The 19675-nt window shown below is 39.3% G+C and overlaps 1 protein-coding gene across 1 annotated transcript in view; it reads left to right on the top strand.

Annotated features, from left to right (window-relative positions):
• Window positions 1-5458: 5458 nt before the first annotated feature.
• The window catches only part of NYAP2 (neuronal tyrosine-phosphorylated phosphoinositide-3-kinase adaptor 2), a 247402-nt gene continuing 233185 nt past the window's right edge, over window positions 5459-19675 (top strand). The window contains exon 1 of the mRNA XM_060151256.1: window positions 5459-5679. Coding sequence (XP_060007239.1) covers window positions 5459-5679 — 221 coding nt within the window. The remainder of the gene's footprint in view (window positions 5680-19675) is intronic.

The raw sequence follows: 19675 nt of genomic DNA, 5'->3' as shown, positions 1-19675 counted from the left end.
TTTATTCTTTTTGCTGCAATGGTAAATGGGAGTGTTTTCTTGATTTCACTTTCAGATTTTTCATCGTTAGTGTATAGGAATGCCAGAGATTTCTGTGCATTAATTTTGTATCCTGCTACTTTACCAAATTCATTGATTAGCTCTAGTAGTTTTCTGGTAGCATCTTTAGGATTCTCTATGTATAGTATCATGTCATCTACAAACAGTGACAGCTTTACTTCTTCTTTTCTGATTTGGATTCCATTTATTTCCTTTTCTTCTCTGATTGCTGTGGCTAAAACTTCCAAAACTAAGTTGAATAAGAGTGGTGAGAGTGAGCAACCTTGTCTTGTTCCTGATCCTAGCGGAAATGCTTTCAGTTTTTCACCATTGAGGACAATGTTGGATGTGGGTTTGTCATATATGGCCTTTATTATGTTGAGGAAAGTTCCCTCTATGCCTACTTTCTGCAAGGTTTTTATCATAAATGGGTGTTGAATTTTGTTACTTTCTGCAGGGTTTTTATCATAAATTGGTGTTGAATTTTGTCGAAAGCTTTCTCTGCATCTATTGAGATGATCATATGGTTTTGCGCCTTCAATTTGTTAATATGGTTTATCACATTGATTGTTTTGCATATATTGAAGAATCCTCGCATTCCTGGAATAAACCCCACTTGATCATGGTGTATGATCCTTTTAATGTGCTGTTGGACTCTGTTTGCTAGTATTTTGTTGAGGATTTTTGCATCTATGTTCATCAGTGATATTGGCCTGTAGTTTTCTTTCTTTGTGACATCCTTGTCTGGTTTTGGTATCAAGGTGCTGGTGTCCTCGTAGAATGAGTTTGGGAGTGTTCCTCCCTCTGCTATATTTTGGAAAAGTTTGAGAAGGATAGGTGTTAGCTCTTCTCTAAATGTTTGATAGAATTCGCCTGTGAAGCCATCTGGTCCTGGGCTTTTGTTTGTTGGAAGATTTTTAATCACAGTTTCAATTTCAGTGCTTGTGATTGGTCTGTTCATATTTTCTATTTCTTCCTGATTCAGTCTTGGCAGGTTGCTCATTTCTAAGAATTTGTCCATTTCTTCCAGGTTGTCCATTTTATCGGCATAGAGTTGCTTGTAGTAATCTCTCATGATCTCTTTTATTTCTGCAGTGTCCGTTGTTACTTCTTTTTCATTTCTCATTCTATTGATTTGAGTCTTCTCCCTTTTTTTCTTGATGAATCAGGCTAATGGTTTATCAATTTTGTTTATCTTCTCAAAGAACCAGCTTTTAGTTTTATTGATCTTTTCTATTGTTTCCTTCATTTCTTTTTCATTTATTTCTGATCTGATTTTTATGATTTCTTTCCTTCTGCTAACTTTGGCGTTTTTTGTTCTTCTTTCACTAATTGCTTTAGGTGCAAGGTTAGGTTGTTTATTCGAGATGTTTCCTGTTTCTTAAGGTAGGATTGTATTGCTATAAACTTCCCTGTTAGAACTGTTTTGCTGCATCCCATAGATTTTGCGTCATCGTGTTTTCATTGTCATTTGTTTCTAGGTATTTTTTGATTTCCTCTTTGATTTTTTCAGTGATCACTTCGTTATTGAGTAGTGTATTGTTTAGCCTCCATGTGTTTGTATTTTTTACAGATCTTTTCCTGTAATTGATATCTAGTCTCATAGCGTTGTGATCGGAAAAGATACTTGAAACAATTTCAATTTTCTTAAATTTACCAAGGCTTGACTTGTGACCCAAGATATGATCTATCCTGGAGAATATTCCATGAGCACTTGAGAAAAATGTGTATTCTGTTATTTTTGGATGGAATGTCCTATAAATATCAGTTAAGTCCATCTTGTTTAATGTATCATTTAAAGCTTGTGTTTCCTTATTTATTTTCATTTTGGATGATCTGTCCATTGTCACCCCATTGGTGAAAGTGGGGTGTTAAAGTCCCCTACTATGAATGTGTTACTGTTGATTTCCCTTTTATGGCTGTTAGTATTTGCCTTATGTATTGAGGTGCTCCTATGTTGTGTGCATAAATATTTACAATTGTTATATCTTCCTCTTGGATCGATCCCTTGATCATTATGTAGTGTCCTTCTTTGTCTCTTCTAATAGTCTTTATTTTAAAGTCTATTTTGTCTGATATGAGAATTGCTACTCCAGCTTTCTTTTGGTTTCCATTTGCATGAAATATCTTTTTCCATCCCCTTACTTTCAGTCTGTATGTGTCTCTAGGTCTGAAGTGGGTCTCTTGTAGACAGCAAATATATGGGTCTTGTTTTTGTATCCATTCAGCCAATCTGTGTCTTTTGGTGGGAGCATTTAGTCCATTTACATTTAAGGTAATTATCAATATGTATGTTCCTATTCCCATTTTCTTAATTGTTTTGGGTTCGTTATTGTAGGTCTTTTCCTTCTCTTGTGCTTCTTGCCTAGATAGGTTCCTTTAGCAGTTGTTGTAAAGCTGGTTTGGTGGTGCTGAACTCTCTCAGCTTTTGCTTGTCTGTAAATGTTTTAATTTCTCCATCAAATCTGAATGAAATCCTTGCTGGGTAGAGTAATCTTCGTTGCCAGTTTTTCTCCTTCATCACTTTAAATATGTCCTGCCAGTCCCTTCTGGCTTGCAGAGTTTCTGCTGAAAGATCAGCTGTTAACCTTATGGGGATTCCCTTGTGTGTTATTTGTTGTTTTTCCCTTGCTGCTTTTAATATGTTTTCTTTGTATTTAATTTTTGACAGTTTGATTAATATGTGTGTTGGCATATTTCTCCTTGGATTTATCCTGTATGGGACTTTCTGTGCTTCCTGGACTTGATTAACTATTTCCTTTCCCATATTAGGGAAGTTTTCAACTATAATCTCTTCAAATATCTTCTCAGTCCCTTTCTTTTTCTCTTCTTCTCTGGAACCCCTATAATTCGAATGTTGGTGTGTTTAGTGTTGTCCCAGAGGTCTCTGAGACTGTCCTCAGTTCTTTTCATTCTTTTTTCTTTATTCTGCTCTGCAGTAGTTATTTCCACTACTTTATCTTCCAGGTCACTTATCCATTCTTCTGCCTCAGTTATTCTGCTATTGATCCCATCTAGAGTATTTTTCATTTCATTTATTGTGTTGTTCATCGTTGTTTGTTTCGTCTTTAGTTCTTCTAGGTCCTTGTTAAATGTTTCTTGCATTTTGTCCATTCTATTTCCAAGATTTTGCATCATCTTTACTATCATTATTCTGAATTCTTTTTCAGGTAGACTGCCCATTTCCTCTTCATTTGTTAGGTCTGGTGGGTTTTTATCTTGCTCCTTCATCTGCTGTGTGTTTTTCTGTCTTCTCATTTTGCTTATTTTAGTGTGTTTGGGGTCTCCTTTTTGCAGGCTGCAGGCTCGTAGTTCCTATTGTTTTTGGTGTCTGTCCCCAGTGGCTAAGGTTGGTTCAGTGGGTTGCGTAGGCTTCCTGGTGGAGGGGCCTAGTACCTGTGTTCTGGTGAATGAGGCTGGATCTTGTCTTTCTGGTTGGAGGTCCACGTCTGTTGGTGGGTTTTGGGGTGTCTGTGGACTTATTATGATTTTAGGCAGCCTCTCTGCTAATGGGTGGGGTTGTGTTACTGTCTTGCTAGTTGTTTGGCATAGGATGTCCAGCACTGTAGCTTGCTGGTCATTGAGTGAAGCTGGGTGCTGGTGTTGAGATGGAGATCTCTGGGAGATTTTCGCCGTTTGATATTATGTGGAGCTGGGAGGTCTCTTGTGGACCAGTGTCCTGAAGTTGGCTCTCCCACCTCAGAGGCACAGCACTGACTCCTGGCTGCAGCACCAAGAGCCTTTCATCCACATGGCTCAGAATAAAAGGGAGAAAAAGTAGAAAGAAAGAATTAGTAGAAGTAGAAAGAAAGAAAGAAAGAAAGGAGGGAGGGAGGGAGGGAGGAAGGAAGGAAGGAAGGAAGAAGGGAAGGAAGGAAAGAAAGAAGATAAAGTAAAATAAAATAAAGTAAGATAAAATATAATAAAGTTATTAAAATAAAAAAATAATTATTAAGAAAAAAATTTAAAAAAAACACAAAAAATAAAAACGGACGGACAGAACCGGAGGACAAATGGTGGAAGCAAAGCTATACAGAATAAATCTTGCTCTCAAAGTCCACGTCCTCAAGTTGGGATGATTCGTTGTCTATTCATGTATTCCACAGACATCAAGTTGATTGTGGAGCTTTAATCTGCTGCTTCTGAGGCTGCAGGGAGAGATTTCCCTTTCTCTTCTTTGTTCTCACAGCTCCCAGGGGCTCAGCTTTGGATTTGGCCCCGCCTTTGCGTGTAGGTCGGCGGAGGGCGTCTGTTCTTCGCTCAGACAGGACGGGGTTAAAGGAGCCGCTGATTCGGGGGCTCCGGCTCACTCAGGCCGGAGGGAGGGAGGGGCACGGAGTGCGGGGCGGGCCTGCGGCGGCAGAGGCCGGTGTGACGTTCCACCAGCCTGAGGCGCGCCGTGCGTTCTTCCGGGGGCGTTGTCCCTGGATCCCGAGACCCTGGCAGTGGCGGGCTGCCCAGGCTCCCAGGAAGCGGGGTATGGAGAGTGACCTGTGCTCGCACACAGGCTTCTTGGTGGCGGCAGCAGCAGCCTTAGCGTCCATGCCCGTCTCTGGGGTTCACGCTTTTAGCCGCGGCTCACGCCCGTCTCTGGAGCTCCTTTAAGCAGCGCTCTTAATCCCTTCTCCTCGCGCACCAGGAAACAAAGAGGGCAGAAAAAGTCTCTTGCCTCTTCGGCAGCTCCAGACTTTTCCCCGGACTCCCTCCCGGCTAGCCGTGGCGCACTAACCCCTGCAGGCTGTGTTCATGCCGCCAACCCCAGTCCTCTCCCGGCGCTCCGACCGAAGCCCGAGCCTCAGCTCCCAGCCCCGCCTGCCCCCGCGGGTGAGCAGACAAGCCTCTCGGCCTGGTGAGTGCTGGTTGGCCCTGATCCTCTGTGCGGGAATCTACCCGCTTTGCCCTCCGCACCCCTGTGGCTGTGCTCTCCTCCGTGGCTGCGAAGCTTCCCCCTTCGCCACCCGCAGTCTCCGCCCGAGAAGGGGCTTCTTAGTGTGTGAAAACCTTTCCTCCTTCACAGCTTCTTCCCACTGGTGCAGGTCCCGCCCCTATTCTTTTGTCTCTGTTTATTCTTTTTTCTTTTGCCCTACCCAGGTACGTGGGGAGTTTCTTGCCTTTTGGGAGGTCTGAGGTCTTCTGCCAGCGTTCAGTAGGTGTTCTGTAGGAGTTGTTACTCGTGTAGATGTATTTCTGGTGTGTCTGTGGGGAGGAAGGTGATCTCCGCGTCTTACTCTTCCGCCGTCTTCCCGGAAGCCTCCTGACTGTAATTTCTAATGAGACATTTTCTCCAAGTAGATCCCGCCATAATCATTGGAGTTTGGGGCTGACAAGATGTTAAGAGAATAAGCAGCACCTTGCTTTTATCCACATCTTTGATGAAGGTAAAATGTGTTCTCATCCCACAGGAAGTGTTCCTTTTCACATGAAATCCTCCAGGATGATGAGTTCTAATCCTGAGGAAGACCCCCTGGCCACATTTCTCCAGTATATTGAGGATATGGGGATGAAGGCCTACGACGGATTGGTTATTCAGAATGCATCGGACATTGCGCGAGAAAATGATCGCTTGAGAAATGAAACAAACCTGGCCTACTTGAAGGAAAAGAATGAAAAACGCCGAAGACAAGAAGAAGCAATAAAACGGTAAGTATAAATGAAAGTGTTCTGAGTTTTGCACACCTCAGGGTATCTGTGAGTTCTGCAGAGGCTGTGATGCTGTCACCTGGTCAAGAAGGGGTTTGTCAAAGTTAGACTTGAGGAGACAAAGTAAAAGTGTCTTCTCAACTGTGATGAAAACGCAACACAGGCAGGACACTTGCCTTAGTTAACAAAAGTTGTTTACTTTTGTGTCGTGAGTATGGAGAGGCTGATGGGGTGGGGAAAGAATTCAGTTTCCTCTAAATAAAAGTTCATACTGAACAATCTCGATAAAAGATTAAGGGAACACACACTTTAATATTTAATGAAAATCTCTATATTTAATGGTCTTTGTATCATCCTTATAAGAGAGTTCACCATCTTCCTAGATCATGAAAAGACTTGTCAGTAATTATAATTATGTGAGTTTCTGAAGTGGAATACTCAGTGTGTGCCCTCTGTGTAGGATTCTGTGGCTATTACATCTCTTGTCTGGTACTGAGTGCCCCAGGTTTGTTCAAATGAAATGACTTTTATGCTGCAAAACCTACCTGCTACAAGCAAATGAGCCCCGATTGCAGCCTCCAAATGGAGGCTAAGTTCCCTAGCGTGCTGAGACCAAAGTAAGGATACACATCTTTTGATTTTTCCAAAAAATGTTACAATATTTTCTGAGTGTATGTGTTGCGGGGTTACAGGTAGAGATATGTGTTTGATGGAGTCCTATTTCTTCAATGGAGTCCATTTACTAAGTGCAAAGAGACAGAATTTAGGAAATGAATCCATCAATTGCCTGGATAACTGAATGGTAATAATAAGCTATTTTGATAGCCAGTTGGTGGATTTTTCATCTAATCTGGAATTAATCCTTTTGCTTACTCTCTTTGAACATTATGATATGAAGGAAAAGAACATATTCTTTTAAGGTAAACTATTGATTCTTATAAAGAAGCTAGGAAAGGATGCACTATTCCAATCATTTAATGGCAAACACCTCTGTACGAGAGGGTGGGAAGGAAGAGAGAGAGAAAGAGGGCGAGAGATTTGGAAATTTTGTACAAGATTAGTTGAAAGAGTGTCATCTTTTTTCTCTGGACTATTCAAATGGAAATCTATTCTATTACCAGGTATACAAAGATTTGTAAAATGGCATGCTTGATAAACGTATTCATAATTGCAGATGTTATTCTGAGATATGTTATTTTTTATTTCTACCTAATTTTAGTTGGTACCACAGGTTCCTTTCTAGGATGCACTAAGTGCTCTTTCTTAGAACAACTTTTTTTTTTCTGCTAAGTACCTCTGATGAACTTTTTTTTTTTAAACCAAGATGTATTTTTTTATACATTTATTTATTTTATTTATTTTTGGCTGCATTGGGTCTTCGGGCAAGCGGGCTACTCTTCGTTGCGGTGCCCACGGGCTTCTCATTGCTGTGGCTTCTCTCGTTGTGGAGCTCTGGCTCTAGAGCACAGGCTCAGTAGTTGTGGCATGTGGGCTTAGTTGCTCCGAGGCATTTGGGATCTTCCCAGACCAGGGGTCGAACCCGTGTCCTCTGCACTGGCAGGGAGATTCTTAACCACTGTACCACCAGGGAAGCCCTGAACTTCTATATGTATGTAAACATTTTAATTTACTTTTGTGAGTCTAAGGTTTCAGAAACTCAGAACAAAAAAGGTTATCCTACGTGATTTCTAAAGTAACTTCATCTCTAAAATCTAAAGTTTCCCAATCTTGCCATTAAACATAATTCACTCTTTTCTCTAAGCATAGAGACAAAATTATTTGCTGAATAGTTCTATTAGATTGTACAGAGCACCCCAGGGTGCTTATCACTGTTATTAGCTTCTGTGTTTCATCAACAACCTCATAAAGTTTCTGTCTAAAGATCCATAGATATTAAGAAAGTAAAAATGACTCATTTTAAGTGGTTAAGTGTTCAAAGGGGCATTACCAACAATTCTAAGGAGTCAAAAGTCCAGGCGACAGGGGCTGGAATTTAGGTAGGTGGAGACACAGCAAAACCCTGTCATTGCATGGTAAATGAGGTCCAGGAAATTCAGTTAAGTAAACTTTGTGTTAGTTCCTGCTACATTAACAAAGCAGTATTTTCTAGAATTATATTACAAGCCATAAACATAAAGATAGTTCAGATCACACATTGAATTGAAAAAGTCCCAAACGATCTGGACAATTTTGCTTCCACATCACACTGTCAACACAATATAAAACTGTAGTCTAGCCCTGCTTAAGAACAGAGTAAGGGCAAGAGAAGTCACCCACGCTGTGTGTGTGTGTTGGGGGGGAGGTGTATGTTTAATCAATGTCGATGTCTTGTTTGAAACAGTTCTTCTGAGTATGAGTGTTCTTTCTTGTATCAAATAAGTAAAGATTCAAAGAGGGGAGAAAAAAAGGTACTTGTCAGTTTTATTTTTTAATAAATTTATTTATTTATTGGCTGTGTTGAGTCTTCGTTGCTGCATGCTGGCTTTCCCTAGTTGCAGAGAGCGGGGGCCACTCTTTGTCGTGGTGCGCGGGTTTCTCATTGTGGTGAGCACGGGCCCCAGGTGCGCGGACCTCAGCAGTTGTGGCACACAGGCTCAGTAGTTGTGGCTCCGGGCTCTAGAGCACAGGCTCAGTAGTTACGGTGCACGGGCCTAGTTGCTCCATGGCATGTGGGATGTGGGATCTTCCTGGACCAGGGCTCGAACCCATGTCCCTTGCATTGGCAGGCAGATTCTTAACCATTGTGCCACCAGGGAAATCCCTACTTGTCAGTTTTAAATTAGCAGTTTATCTTTCTATAATCAGATTAGGAGGCAAATGAAGAACCCACTGGTAGCAGGAAGAAACAAGAGCCTTCTAGGATCTGGCATTTGAGGAGATAGATGTTCAGTTACTGTGCACTTTCATTGTTTCCATGGCAGGACATAAGCCAGAGATGTGGGAGTAGGTATGCCTGAAGCCGGCTTACTCTCAAGGTTCCATAGCAGTGTTGCTTGTAAGGCTGTTGTTGCCACAGTAGTTGGTGTTACCCACAGGAGAGTTATAAATGTGTGTACTTTATGTCGCGGTGACCTAGTGACGGTGGCATTTTAGATGATGAGGCTATTCGGAATTTGTCAGTAGATGTGGGTAGAGTTGAAGAATAAACCAATTTCCCAGGCATGGGGACACTAACTAGAGGTCAACAGACTGCCAGGTCATAGTAAAGTGAGCTGATGTTCAAGTTGAATTCTGACCCCACCCATGAAATAAGGGGTCAGGCATAGAGGCTTTAATCCTGGAAGCAAGAAATGATGCTGAACCCGTGAGCTAGATAGGGCATCTCTCACCTGAGGTCAAGGTGATTAGAGACAATGAGCAAACCATGCACACAATATGTGACGTGGTTGATGATGTTCAAGTTACAATGTAAGTTTCATGAGAAGAATGACTATTGGTATATACAGTTCTTAGAACAGGATCTGAAGCCAACTTATTGTTCAATAAACAACTTGCTGTTAAGTATATTCATTCATTGGTGAAATATTTATTGAAACCTTACTAAGTGCCAGGAAATGTTCTAGACCTTTATGAGACAGCAATGAACAGAACAAAGTTCCTGGTTATAAAAGAATTATATTCTGAGAGGAGGGTGAAAGAGAGGCAACATGAAAGAAATAAGTACAAATAAATATATATGATAGGTGGTTATAAATGTTTACACTGTAAAATAAAGCAGGGTGAGGGCAATAAGAATAGAGGCCAGGGAAGACCTCTGAAATCCAGCAACAGCTGAGCAGAGACATTAGACATGGGGAGCCTGTTGCCAGAGACAGGAGCCACATGGCTGTCTGGGGAAGAGAATTCTCGACAGAAGAAACAGCAAGTTTGATGTGTTCCAAGAAGGGAAGGTGTCATGTGGTGACCAAGCAAAGGTGGAAGGGGTCTAAGTTCGACTGGTAGTGGGGCCACCAGGTAATGTAGAGCATTATAAGTTCATGTTTTACTCTAAAAGAAAAAAAAAATTCATTGAAGATTTCTTGAGCAGAGGTATGGCATACCCTAAACTGCCCTTTTTAACAAGGATTACTCTGGTTTTTATGTGTTGAACAGATGGACAGGGCATAGTTGGATGCAGGGAATTCAGAGAGAAAGCTTTTGCAGTAATTCAAGTGAGAGATGATGGTAGTTTGGACCAGGGTGGTACTAGTAAATGTGGCATAAAATGCTAAAATTTGGGGCACCAGTGAAAGTTTCTAATTGATGAGACATAGAAGTTGAATAAGAGAAAGGAATTGAAGATGGCTCTCAAGTTTGTCTCGTTGCTGTTCTGGTTCTGTTGTTGTTATGTTATGTTTCGTTTTTCCTGAAACAACTAGAAGAATGCTGTATCCACTTAATGAAATGGTAAAGGCTAAAACAGGAGTAAATTTAGTTTAAATGGTGGGGGAATGGGAGTTCAGCTTTCATAAGCCAGTGCTGGGAGCTCTTTTAGATATTCAAGTGAAGAATTCTGGATAGGCAGTTGGATCCAGGGCTCATGGTGGAGATCAAACCTGGAGGTTTTAATATGAGAGTCATAGATTTTTTACAGTCATGAGCCTGGTTATGGATCCCTAGGACCTAAAATTAGATAGAGAGGATAAAAGCACACAGGACTGTTCCTTGGGACACCTAATTGTTTACATGACAGGAACAGTAGAAGAATCCAGTAAGAACAGCTAGTGGGATAAGAGAAGAATCACCAAGGCGGGTGTTGCCTCAGAGTGAAATGACAAAAGTGATTAAAGAAGAGAGAGAGATTTTACTGGTAGATCAAATATATTGAATCCTGAGGATTGAATAATGCCTTTTACTACATTGGTGTTGTTGACAAGAACAGTTTTGGTGGAGGTCTGGGGACAAAACGCAGTGGAGTCATGTTCACAAGAGGATGCGAAAAGAGGAATTGAAACAAGGAAGAGAGGAATAGAGAACTATTTTAGGCACTTTCGAGGTTAAACAAAATTCACAAATATGGAGAGTAGTTGAAGGGGGAAGAGAGGTCTATAGTGTTCTGTTTTACTGGTTTTTCCCTTTAAGCAGGGCGAAAACTAGCTTATCTGAAATGCTGATATGAAAGATTACAGTAGAAAGGGAAATGTTAACGACTTAAGAGAGGGAAGGAAAAATTACTGTGATTATGTCCTTGAGTAGGTGGGAAGGGATGGGATCTCATGTATTTCAGATAGGAGTGTTCAGCCACGATGTACAGGTGACTGAGCGATGAATGAACGGATGACTAATTCTGTATGACGGTCCCAAACCTGGCTCCTCAAACACCATTTTATTATTGTGCCATAGGTATCACACACGCTAGGAACTGAAAGACGTAGTATGTATCTTGCTATCAGTAACTCCTTCCCACTCTTTCCTACACTCTTTTCCCCAAATGTTTTCTGGAATCCTAATTTAAAGTGCAAATATCTTTGGAAGAGAAAAAATACTAGTAAAATCTCCTAAATTTTGAGACTTCTCAGATGACTTTCTTTTTTGTTTATTTTTTGTTGAGGTTGTTGTTGTTTTTTATTGAACTGTAGTTGATTTACAATGTTTCAGGTGTACAGCAAAGTGAATATATATATATATATAATTTTTCAGATTCTTTTCCTTTATACATTATTACAAAATACTGAATATAGTTCTCTGTGCTCTACAGTAGGTCCTTGTTGTTTATCTATTTTATATATAGTAGTGTGTATCTGTTAATCCCGAATTCCTAATTTATCCCTCCCCTCCTTTCCCCTTTAGCAACTATAAGTTTGTTTTCAGTCTGTGAGTCTCTTTCTGTTTTGTAAATAAGTTCATTTGTATCATTCTTCCACATATAAGTGATATCATAGGATACCACATATAAGTGATATCATAGGATATTTACTTCACTTAGTATTATGATCTCTAGGTCCATCCATGTTGCCCAGATGACTTTCTTTTACAAAAGCAGGGCCCATGCACAGTGTGAGGACATACATAGAAGTCTCTGGATGTTGTCTTGGGAAGAGTTGGAGAGAGAAAACATGAAAGGAGCCAAAAGTGTCATGACTGGGCAGCAGGAGGAGACTAAAGTCCTCCCTGACTTGGGGTGGGGCTATAGCTGCAGATAGCCCAAGTTATTCCATCTCAGTACCCACTGAAATGTTCAAATTTAATTTTTATTTTGTTCATATGGTGACCAGTATTCTGGGATTCTGACAATTTAAAAATATAATAAATCTTAAATATTATATAGAATATTCTCACAGTACATTTTTAGAATTGCTTCAACAATGTTCCTAATAGGAAGTGTGTTTTTAAAATTTTTGAAAATTCCCGAGCAAGATTCTGGTCACACAGGAATTCTGAGTTCCAGAGATGGCGACCAAAGCAGAATGCCCACATCTAAATTTCACACATAATTTAATACTTTTAACGTGCAATTTATGTCAAGTTGTAGAGAAAATTCAACATGACATTAACGAACACAGTCTAATCAATTAAAATTCTTTATCACGTCTGCCGAATGCCTTCTTTAATATATACTATGATTTAATATATAAGATATAAATGCTGAAAAATCTAAAGATGGAGCATGTTTGACCTTGAAAAGGCATTGATGATAATTCTCTGTGAAATATGCCAGTTGCAATTTCAGAAATGTGCAGACTGCCAGGGATTGCTTAAAAAATGGAAATAGGATTTCATATGATTGACCTTCTAGATCACATGTGTGCTAAAATGCCTTTTGTGTTGAAGCTGGGAAGCTTAAAACACTGAGCTCTTAGAAAAGGAATACCCTCATCACATTCTCAGTGTTCTAAGTCACTTACGCTTTCTGAGCCCAGTTCCTTATTTTTAAACTAACTTGAGTCCTTTGTCACTACTAACTTTCTTGTACCTTCACGTCCATTTCTCAAATGGGATTTTACTGAAAAGTCTTATTGGGTGAAACATTTCAAATACATAAAAAGTGACACTGTTCGTTAGTACTTTTCTTAACAGCTCCAAATAACATTTGGTGAGAAAGAAAGAGAGAGAGAGACTCAAAGGCGAAAAGTTAATGGAGAATGAAAAAAATATTTCAGTAGCTCATCATTTCTGCTATTTTAAATTCTAATGGTTTTCTGCAGGCACTGTTAAATGAGATTTTATTTTTTATTAAAAAGCCTATTAGAAAAGAAACATGCAAAACCTACAGTTTCAAACGAGTGAGATCACTTGAGATGGGTTACAAAACCCTAGTTTGTCATGTGTGTGGGTGAAGAGGGATGTTTAAGACAGAGATGATAGGTATATTGAACCATTGACACACATAGGCACTAGCCATTAAGAAGGAGGCAACTGACCAATGAGAACAGTCTGCTTACAAACAACCTGTAAGGCAGTACCTGTGTGTACCTGTGAACATATGTCTGCTTTGAGGAGTCACTCTTTACAGGAAACACTGTTCAGGACATCCAGTAAGAATATTCACTGAGGAAGAGGGGCAATAAAAGATCATCTGGTATACCAAACGATGCATGCTTAGGTTTGAGGCTTCCTTCCCTTCATGTGAATTTTTCTATCTGGTTTCTGGAGCTAGTCCCTGCATTGTCTCATTTTACTATTAGCCACAGTATTTTGAAAACAATATAAGACATATCCCTTAAATAAAAAGCAACAAGAAAATGTGCTCCCAGTACATGCCTTTCTGAGTATTTTTTCTATTGTAGAAAGGGGTTGAATTTTTTTTTTCTAATAAAACAAATGCTACATTAGTGAAATTCTCCCAAACATTGCAAGTCCGCAAGACAGCTCTGGACTTCAGCAAAGTGGTTCTGACACAAAGGACTACTTAAGCTGATTAGGAATGTCTCTATTCCCTGTGGATGCCCTCAAGGGATCTATATGAGGTTATATTTCCTGTTTAAAAGTGACAGTCAGAAATGGAATTAGATTAGTTACAGCTCCTTTAAAAAAATACATGCATTTGTATATTAGGATATATACTTGGAAGTTATTTAAATTTGAAGGTTTCAGTATCTCTGTTAGTCAAAGAGAAACAAAGCACCAGGAAAGTTCATCCTTTAGACGATACAGAAAAAAAAAGTAAAAATTAAAAATAAAAATTGCTTTCCCTTTACTAAAGCATTGTTACTTAAAAAAAGCAAACGATTCTGATACCAAAGTTTAGAATTGGTTAATATTTTAAATGATTACCCAAAGACATAATTACATTGAGAGCTCTTACTAGAGAAATGTTAACAGTTACATAAATCCTATTTAGATAGTTATGGCTTCTAGAATCATACTCATGATTTGTGACAGACTTTATGGAAATAGGGAGCATTTACTGAAGTACATTTTAGCGAGCGATATATCCATTCAGTGCAACATGAATAGCTACTTTGGTCACGAATAGGTAATCTCACTGGCTTTGATTTAATTGCAGGTATGTAGAAAAATGAAATGCTCTATTTGTGTATGAAAATGGATGTTCATTTTGTTCAGGTGAAGTGAGGACCGTTAAATGAAACAGGGTTCAGAAACTTTCAGAAATACTCTACAGCTAGCTTAGAATATTTAGAAATACTCTACAGCCAGCTCTATCTCCTATGCTTAAAGCATAGGAAGCAAACCCCCAAAGCCCTCAGCCATACTCCTATCTAGAATGAAACCCAAATCTGCAGCGTGTCAGGGTCTTGCTGGAATGAATCAGCTGATCTGATCTGATGTGAATTTCTGACCTAATTTTGCTGTAGGACTCAGGGCTCAGGCAGAGGAAACAAGGTTAATGTGTTGATAAGGGGGTGAGATTAAACGGCAGAGAGTATCCTAATAACCCTCTCTGATTTCAGCTTCCTCTTGTGTTTGTGATTAATTCCAATCACTTTTCTATTAATCATTTCAGAGGACCACAAGATGCTTTGCTTATTTTTTTGTTGTTGCTAAAATTGTGCATCCAGGTTTCTTTTTTCAAAGCTAAATAAGATATCCAGACATTGGAGTAATTTTCACTAGAATACCAAATGCATGGGGAGATTTTTATTCCTAGGACCGTACGATTAGAGGAGAGAATTCAGTAATTTGCCTGTTCATCCCTCACTGCTCTATATTGAGCCAGAAGCCAAGTCTACAAGGCTGATCCTAAATGAATTGATTTATTTAAAATGTTCTATTTTTTTTAGCGCTGGAGGGGAAAGTTAATGTTCATGAGCGTATATCTAATGCTACTACTTATGCTCGTTAATATTAACTTTCTGCGCTCAGCCTAAGGACACCACATTTGTCCATTTGGGCTGTTGTGCCAGTTCCCCTTCTCAGTCAAAAGGGGGTCTGTCCCGCTGGGCTCCTGTCTTCAGTAAGGGTCGCCACCGTCTTAAGAGGATTTATACAAACATCAGCATTCCTCCGTTTGCAATTCACATTACGTCTGTATTTGTAATAGATGCGATGTTAGGTTTTTCACTCCATCACCTGCCAAGGCAATTGGAGGTCACGTTGAGAGGGACCTTTAATGGCTCGTGTTAAGGTAAGCCTTTATTCTTCTCACATACCTTTCTGAGAGCTATTTGTACTTCTGGTTGTTTCAACTTTAATTACATCTGGGACCTAGCACTCACTGCACGTTTTAAGAAGTTCAGTGTCTATTCTGTATCTGAAATAAACAGACAGATGTTGGCAAGAGGAGGGGCTTTTTAGAACACAATCCCACGTGGGACTGTCAGTCAGCCTGAGAATTAAGCTCTTCTTGTGCTGAGGAAATCACAGCAAGAGTGAACCTTCCAAACAGCCAAACCTGTGGCGACCTGAATCACTGAAAAGAAACCCATTGGAAAATTTAAGGTACCCTTTCTTTCAGAAGTAGTGTTAAATATTTAGAGATGGTTATAGATTAATGAGGCAATAGTTTTTAGTGTAGGGCTGTTTCTTTATACTCTTCAGCCTATCAGAGGATATTCTCAATCTTTAAGTAAGCATGGTCTTTGGAAAAGGTTTAAAAACCCAGATAAGGAAAATAAATTATTATTGAGCAAGGGTATGAGTCAGGGGATTTTTTTTTTAGCTACTAAAAATGCGATATAGCTTAGAGAACATGTCTAATGTAACAAATGATATGGCTAGAGCAGAGGCTGAGCATGTTAATAAAATAGCTTGAAGGCTTCTGTCCAACTTTGACATAGCCTGAAGAAAACATCTTCATTATAAATGTATGGATCACCTTGAAATTAGCTTTAATCATGAATTGATAGACGGAAAATCAAGCCCCTCTCCCAAAACGAATCTCTGCGTGAAACACATGCCTCTAGAGTTCTTCTCAATAACATTCATATTTGGAAATAGAGGACAGAATATTCATGTCCATGCTAGAATATGAATATAACTAGCCTGCCAGGAAGCAGAGGGAGAAAAATTTTTTTACAGAAAAGCACTTTCATTAAGATGTACAAGGAAGCTGTTTTAAAAATAAAAATACCAGCCTTTAAAATCCACTATTTTAATTAGTAAATTGCATTTTAGTCTTTGATTTGGGACTAAGTATACCATTCAGCATATCCTGATGTTTGAATAAGAAATGAAGTGGTTCAGCAGTGAAGAAGAGCTTCACCAAAAAGACTTGTTAATTTTCTGTTAGGGTGATGTTTGTATGTGTTGCGTGGATATTTTGTTTCTGTATAAAGTTTTTCATTAAGCATTTATTGAACATCTATTATAGGTCAGGCACAGTTCTAGGTGCTTGGGATAAAGCAGTGAACAAAACAGTAAAATAAATAAATAAATAAACAATAAAAGCTTGCCCTCATGGGATTTACAATCTGGTGTGGGTGGGGTGAGGAAGACAGACAATAAACAGAGTAAAGAGCAAGTTAAAATGCAACACGTTCTATGAAGAAAACGAAATCAGGGCGTAGGGGTCAGGGGTTCGGAAAGAGTGCAAAGGTATACGGGTAGGTCAGGAAAAGACTCACTACGGATGTCACATTTGAGAAAGGGCCTGAAGTAAGTGAGGGGAGAAGCCGTGTGCATCTCCGGGGTGGATTTCTAGGAAGAAGGAACATGCAGAGAAGAGGTCCTAGAGGGGAGCATTCCTCACGTGTTGGGAGGAGCTATAAGGAGGTCAGAGTGGCTGGAGGGGAGCAAGCACGGGGTCAGAAGGTCAGGTCAGAAGTAACGGGGCCACGGGCCACGAGGTCACGGTCAAGATTTTGGCTTCCACTCATTTGAGATGAGATGAGAATTTTTTGTAGGCTTTTGGGAGAAAGAATGCCATAATCTGACTCCTCTAATACAAAGGAGGATCATTCTGGCTGCTATGTGGGGCAGAAGCAGGAGCATCAGTTGGGAGCCTGTAAAAACCATCACGAGAAGGACAGATGGTGGCATATGGACCAGAGCGGCAGCGCTGGACAGGGGGAGAAGTGGTGGAATTGGAGGTGCATTTTGAAGGTAGAGTTGATGGGATTTGGTGACAGATTGGATGTGGGGTGTGAGAGCAAGATAAAAGATGACATTCCCATTAGCTGGGATGGTGAAGACAGCAGAAAAAGGGGTTGTGGTGAGAAAGGTTTGGGGCATATTGAGATGTCTTTTAGGCTTTTAATGATTTGTCGGTATCTGTAAGAATTTCGTGTTTCATTTTTGATACTTTGTGGGTATGAAATTGAAGAATTGTATAGAAATTTGGAATACTTTTTTTTTAGGGTGTACAGTATAATTTATTCGATCCTTTCCACATGATAGAACTTTAGGTTGTTAACTTTTTTTTTTTTTACTATTCCAGATAATGCTATAAAAACATTCTTTTCAAACTGTCTTTTGCACATTTAGAAGTATTTTCGTAGGCTAGTACCTTAGAAATATAACTGCTAGATCACAGGGTTGGAGCTAAATTGCCCTCCTGGCATGCAGGACAGACATACAAAATTCAAAGTTGTACACACACATATTTAAGTTTGAGGAAAGATGATTTTTAACGTTTATTCAGCAAAGGGCAAGCATGTAGCTTAACCAGAGCACATGAACAATTGCCTGGAGGTCTCTGCCTTTGTGCGGAGCTAGTGGAGTTAAGTGATCTTGATTCTAAGAACTATGTGATCCGTGCTCTCAGATGCTTTCCAGTTGGGGCAGAGATAACCATCCTAGTCCTATAATCTAAGAAGTAAGATGAAAGGTAGATGTAGGCATGCAGAATACTTGACATTTTTAAAAAGGAAAAATGCTCTAACAATGGGTAGATTCAATGATTAGCATTGGTCATGTTCATTTATGGCCTTTTTGGCAGGATGGAGACAAAAATGTAGATGTAGATAATTAGTTTGTCAATTTATGCACATTGGACAGTTTTCCTGTCCTGGGGTATTTTACTAAACCTGTGGATTACCACCCTATTGTAAGATGGAAATTTAGAGTAACAGTGTGTGTGTGGGTATAGGAGGGGATAACTGAGTAGTGGGAAAATCCCAGTCCCTGCACAGAAGGTGGCATTGGTTTATTCCACTTCTTAGCTTTAGTGAGACCCATAAAGGGGTCCTTAATTCTTAAAGTGAAGTTTACTCATTTGTTAATTAGAAATAATAATATTCTTTTTGTTGTATTGTTAAGAGAAATAAAGATATGACACACGTAGAACAACCAGTGGAGTAGCCACCATATCATGGTAGCTGCCATTATTGTTGGTATTATTATCATCATTACTATCATTGCTTTTGCCGTCATCATTATTACCTTCATCACGTAATGTAGCTACATTAATAATGACATATGGCACCATGTCCAAAAAAATCTACCTCCATTTAGGTAGAAAGCACCACAAGGAAAGAAATTGGATTGTTTGCTTCAAGTGATTGCAAATGACACATACACCCAGACTCCAAGTGTGAATTTCTTACTTTATCATTTTGTTTCATCTTCTCCATGTACACATATTTTTGTTCTTTCTCCTAAAACAGTTAAAATTATATGAGGACTGAAAGAATTTTGCCACGTGAATAGACTCAAAAGGATGCACTAATTGGTAGTTTTAGTCTTAATTATTAAACCGACTTCCAAGAGTAGAGAAATGGCTTCTTGCGCATAGTAGGTTTTGAAACATTTGTCATATCAAATTGTATCAAACTCATTCAGTGCACTGATGATCTGTTTCCCAAAGGAATACTAAATAAGCTAGCGTAACATGTGATATATTAAATGTAATTCACTAATGAATTTCCAGATATTTACAGGGAACTACCCTGAAAGTTTCCCCTCTTGGCAATGAGCTGCTAAATTTTTTACTCTTTTCATGGAAATACATACTTTCTGTGAAGAAACTGCTGTAACATTTAGGCTAAAGCTGAACAGAGAAAGAAATAATGACTCATGAAGATAACATAACTATTTTATATCTAAAGAGCTACAGTCTAAAATGAGTTTTTAAATACTCTGTGATTTGATTTCTTTTCTGGAGAGCAACATATTTTCAACATGGCAGTGTAAATGCTACTCAAAGATTTCAGCTTCATATTATTTTGAGGCTTCCATGGGGAGGCTAACCACACGAAAGCATCTACCTGCCCTTCACACCAGGAAAGAGATCTTCTTCCTTTTAAACCACTTGATGCAGTAATTATAACACTGACCTATCCAGCTCTTTTTCAAAGGGAACCAGAATTGCATGGAGACACTCAACTCTTTAAGAATTTTCCTAGAGGGATTCTTAACCTCCTAGGATGCTTCTATTCAGATTGTCACATATAACTTAAAATTTTTTTTGAAATGTTCCAATGCCTATTACAATACACAATTGAAATAGTATTTGTTTTGGAGATAAATGACAAAACAGGACTAGAAATCATTTGTCGAGCAAGTGATTCTGTAGATCATTTTTAAGGAAACGTTATTCTTTCAGCAGCTGGAATTCTATTTTGTTTTGGGGAGAGATGGCATTTTGTGATTTACAGAAAAAAACAAACAGTAATGGAGAAATTTTTTATAAAGGCAATGGAGAAATAACTATAGCAATGAGAGTACATATAGACTCTTC

Source organism: Lagenorhynchus albirostris, chromosome 6, assembly GCF_949774975.1.
Source record: "Lagenorhynchus albirostris chromosome 6, mLagAlb1.1, whole genome shotgun sequence".
Classification (NCBI taxonomy): Eukaryota; Metazoa; Chordata; class Mammalia; order Artiodactyla; family Delphinidae; genus Lagenorhynchus; species Lagenorhynchus albirostris.
Note: the sequence above shows the minus strand (reverse complement) of the source record. Positions and strands in the feature narration are given on the sequence as shown.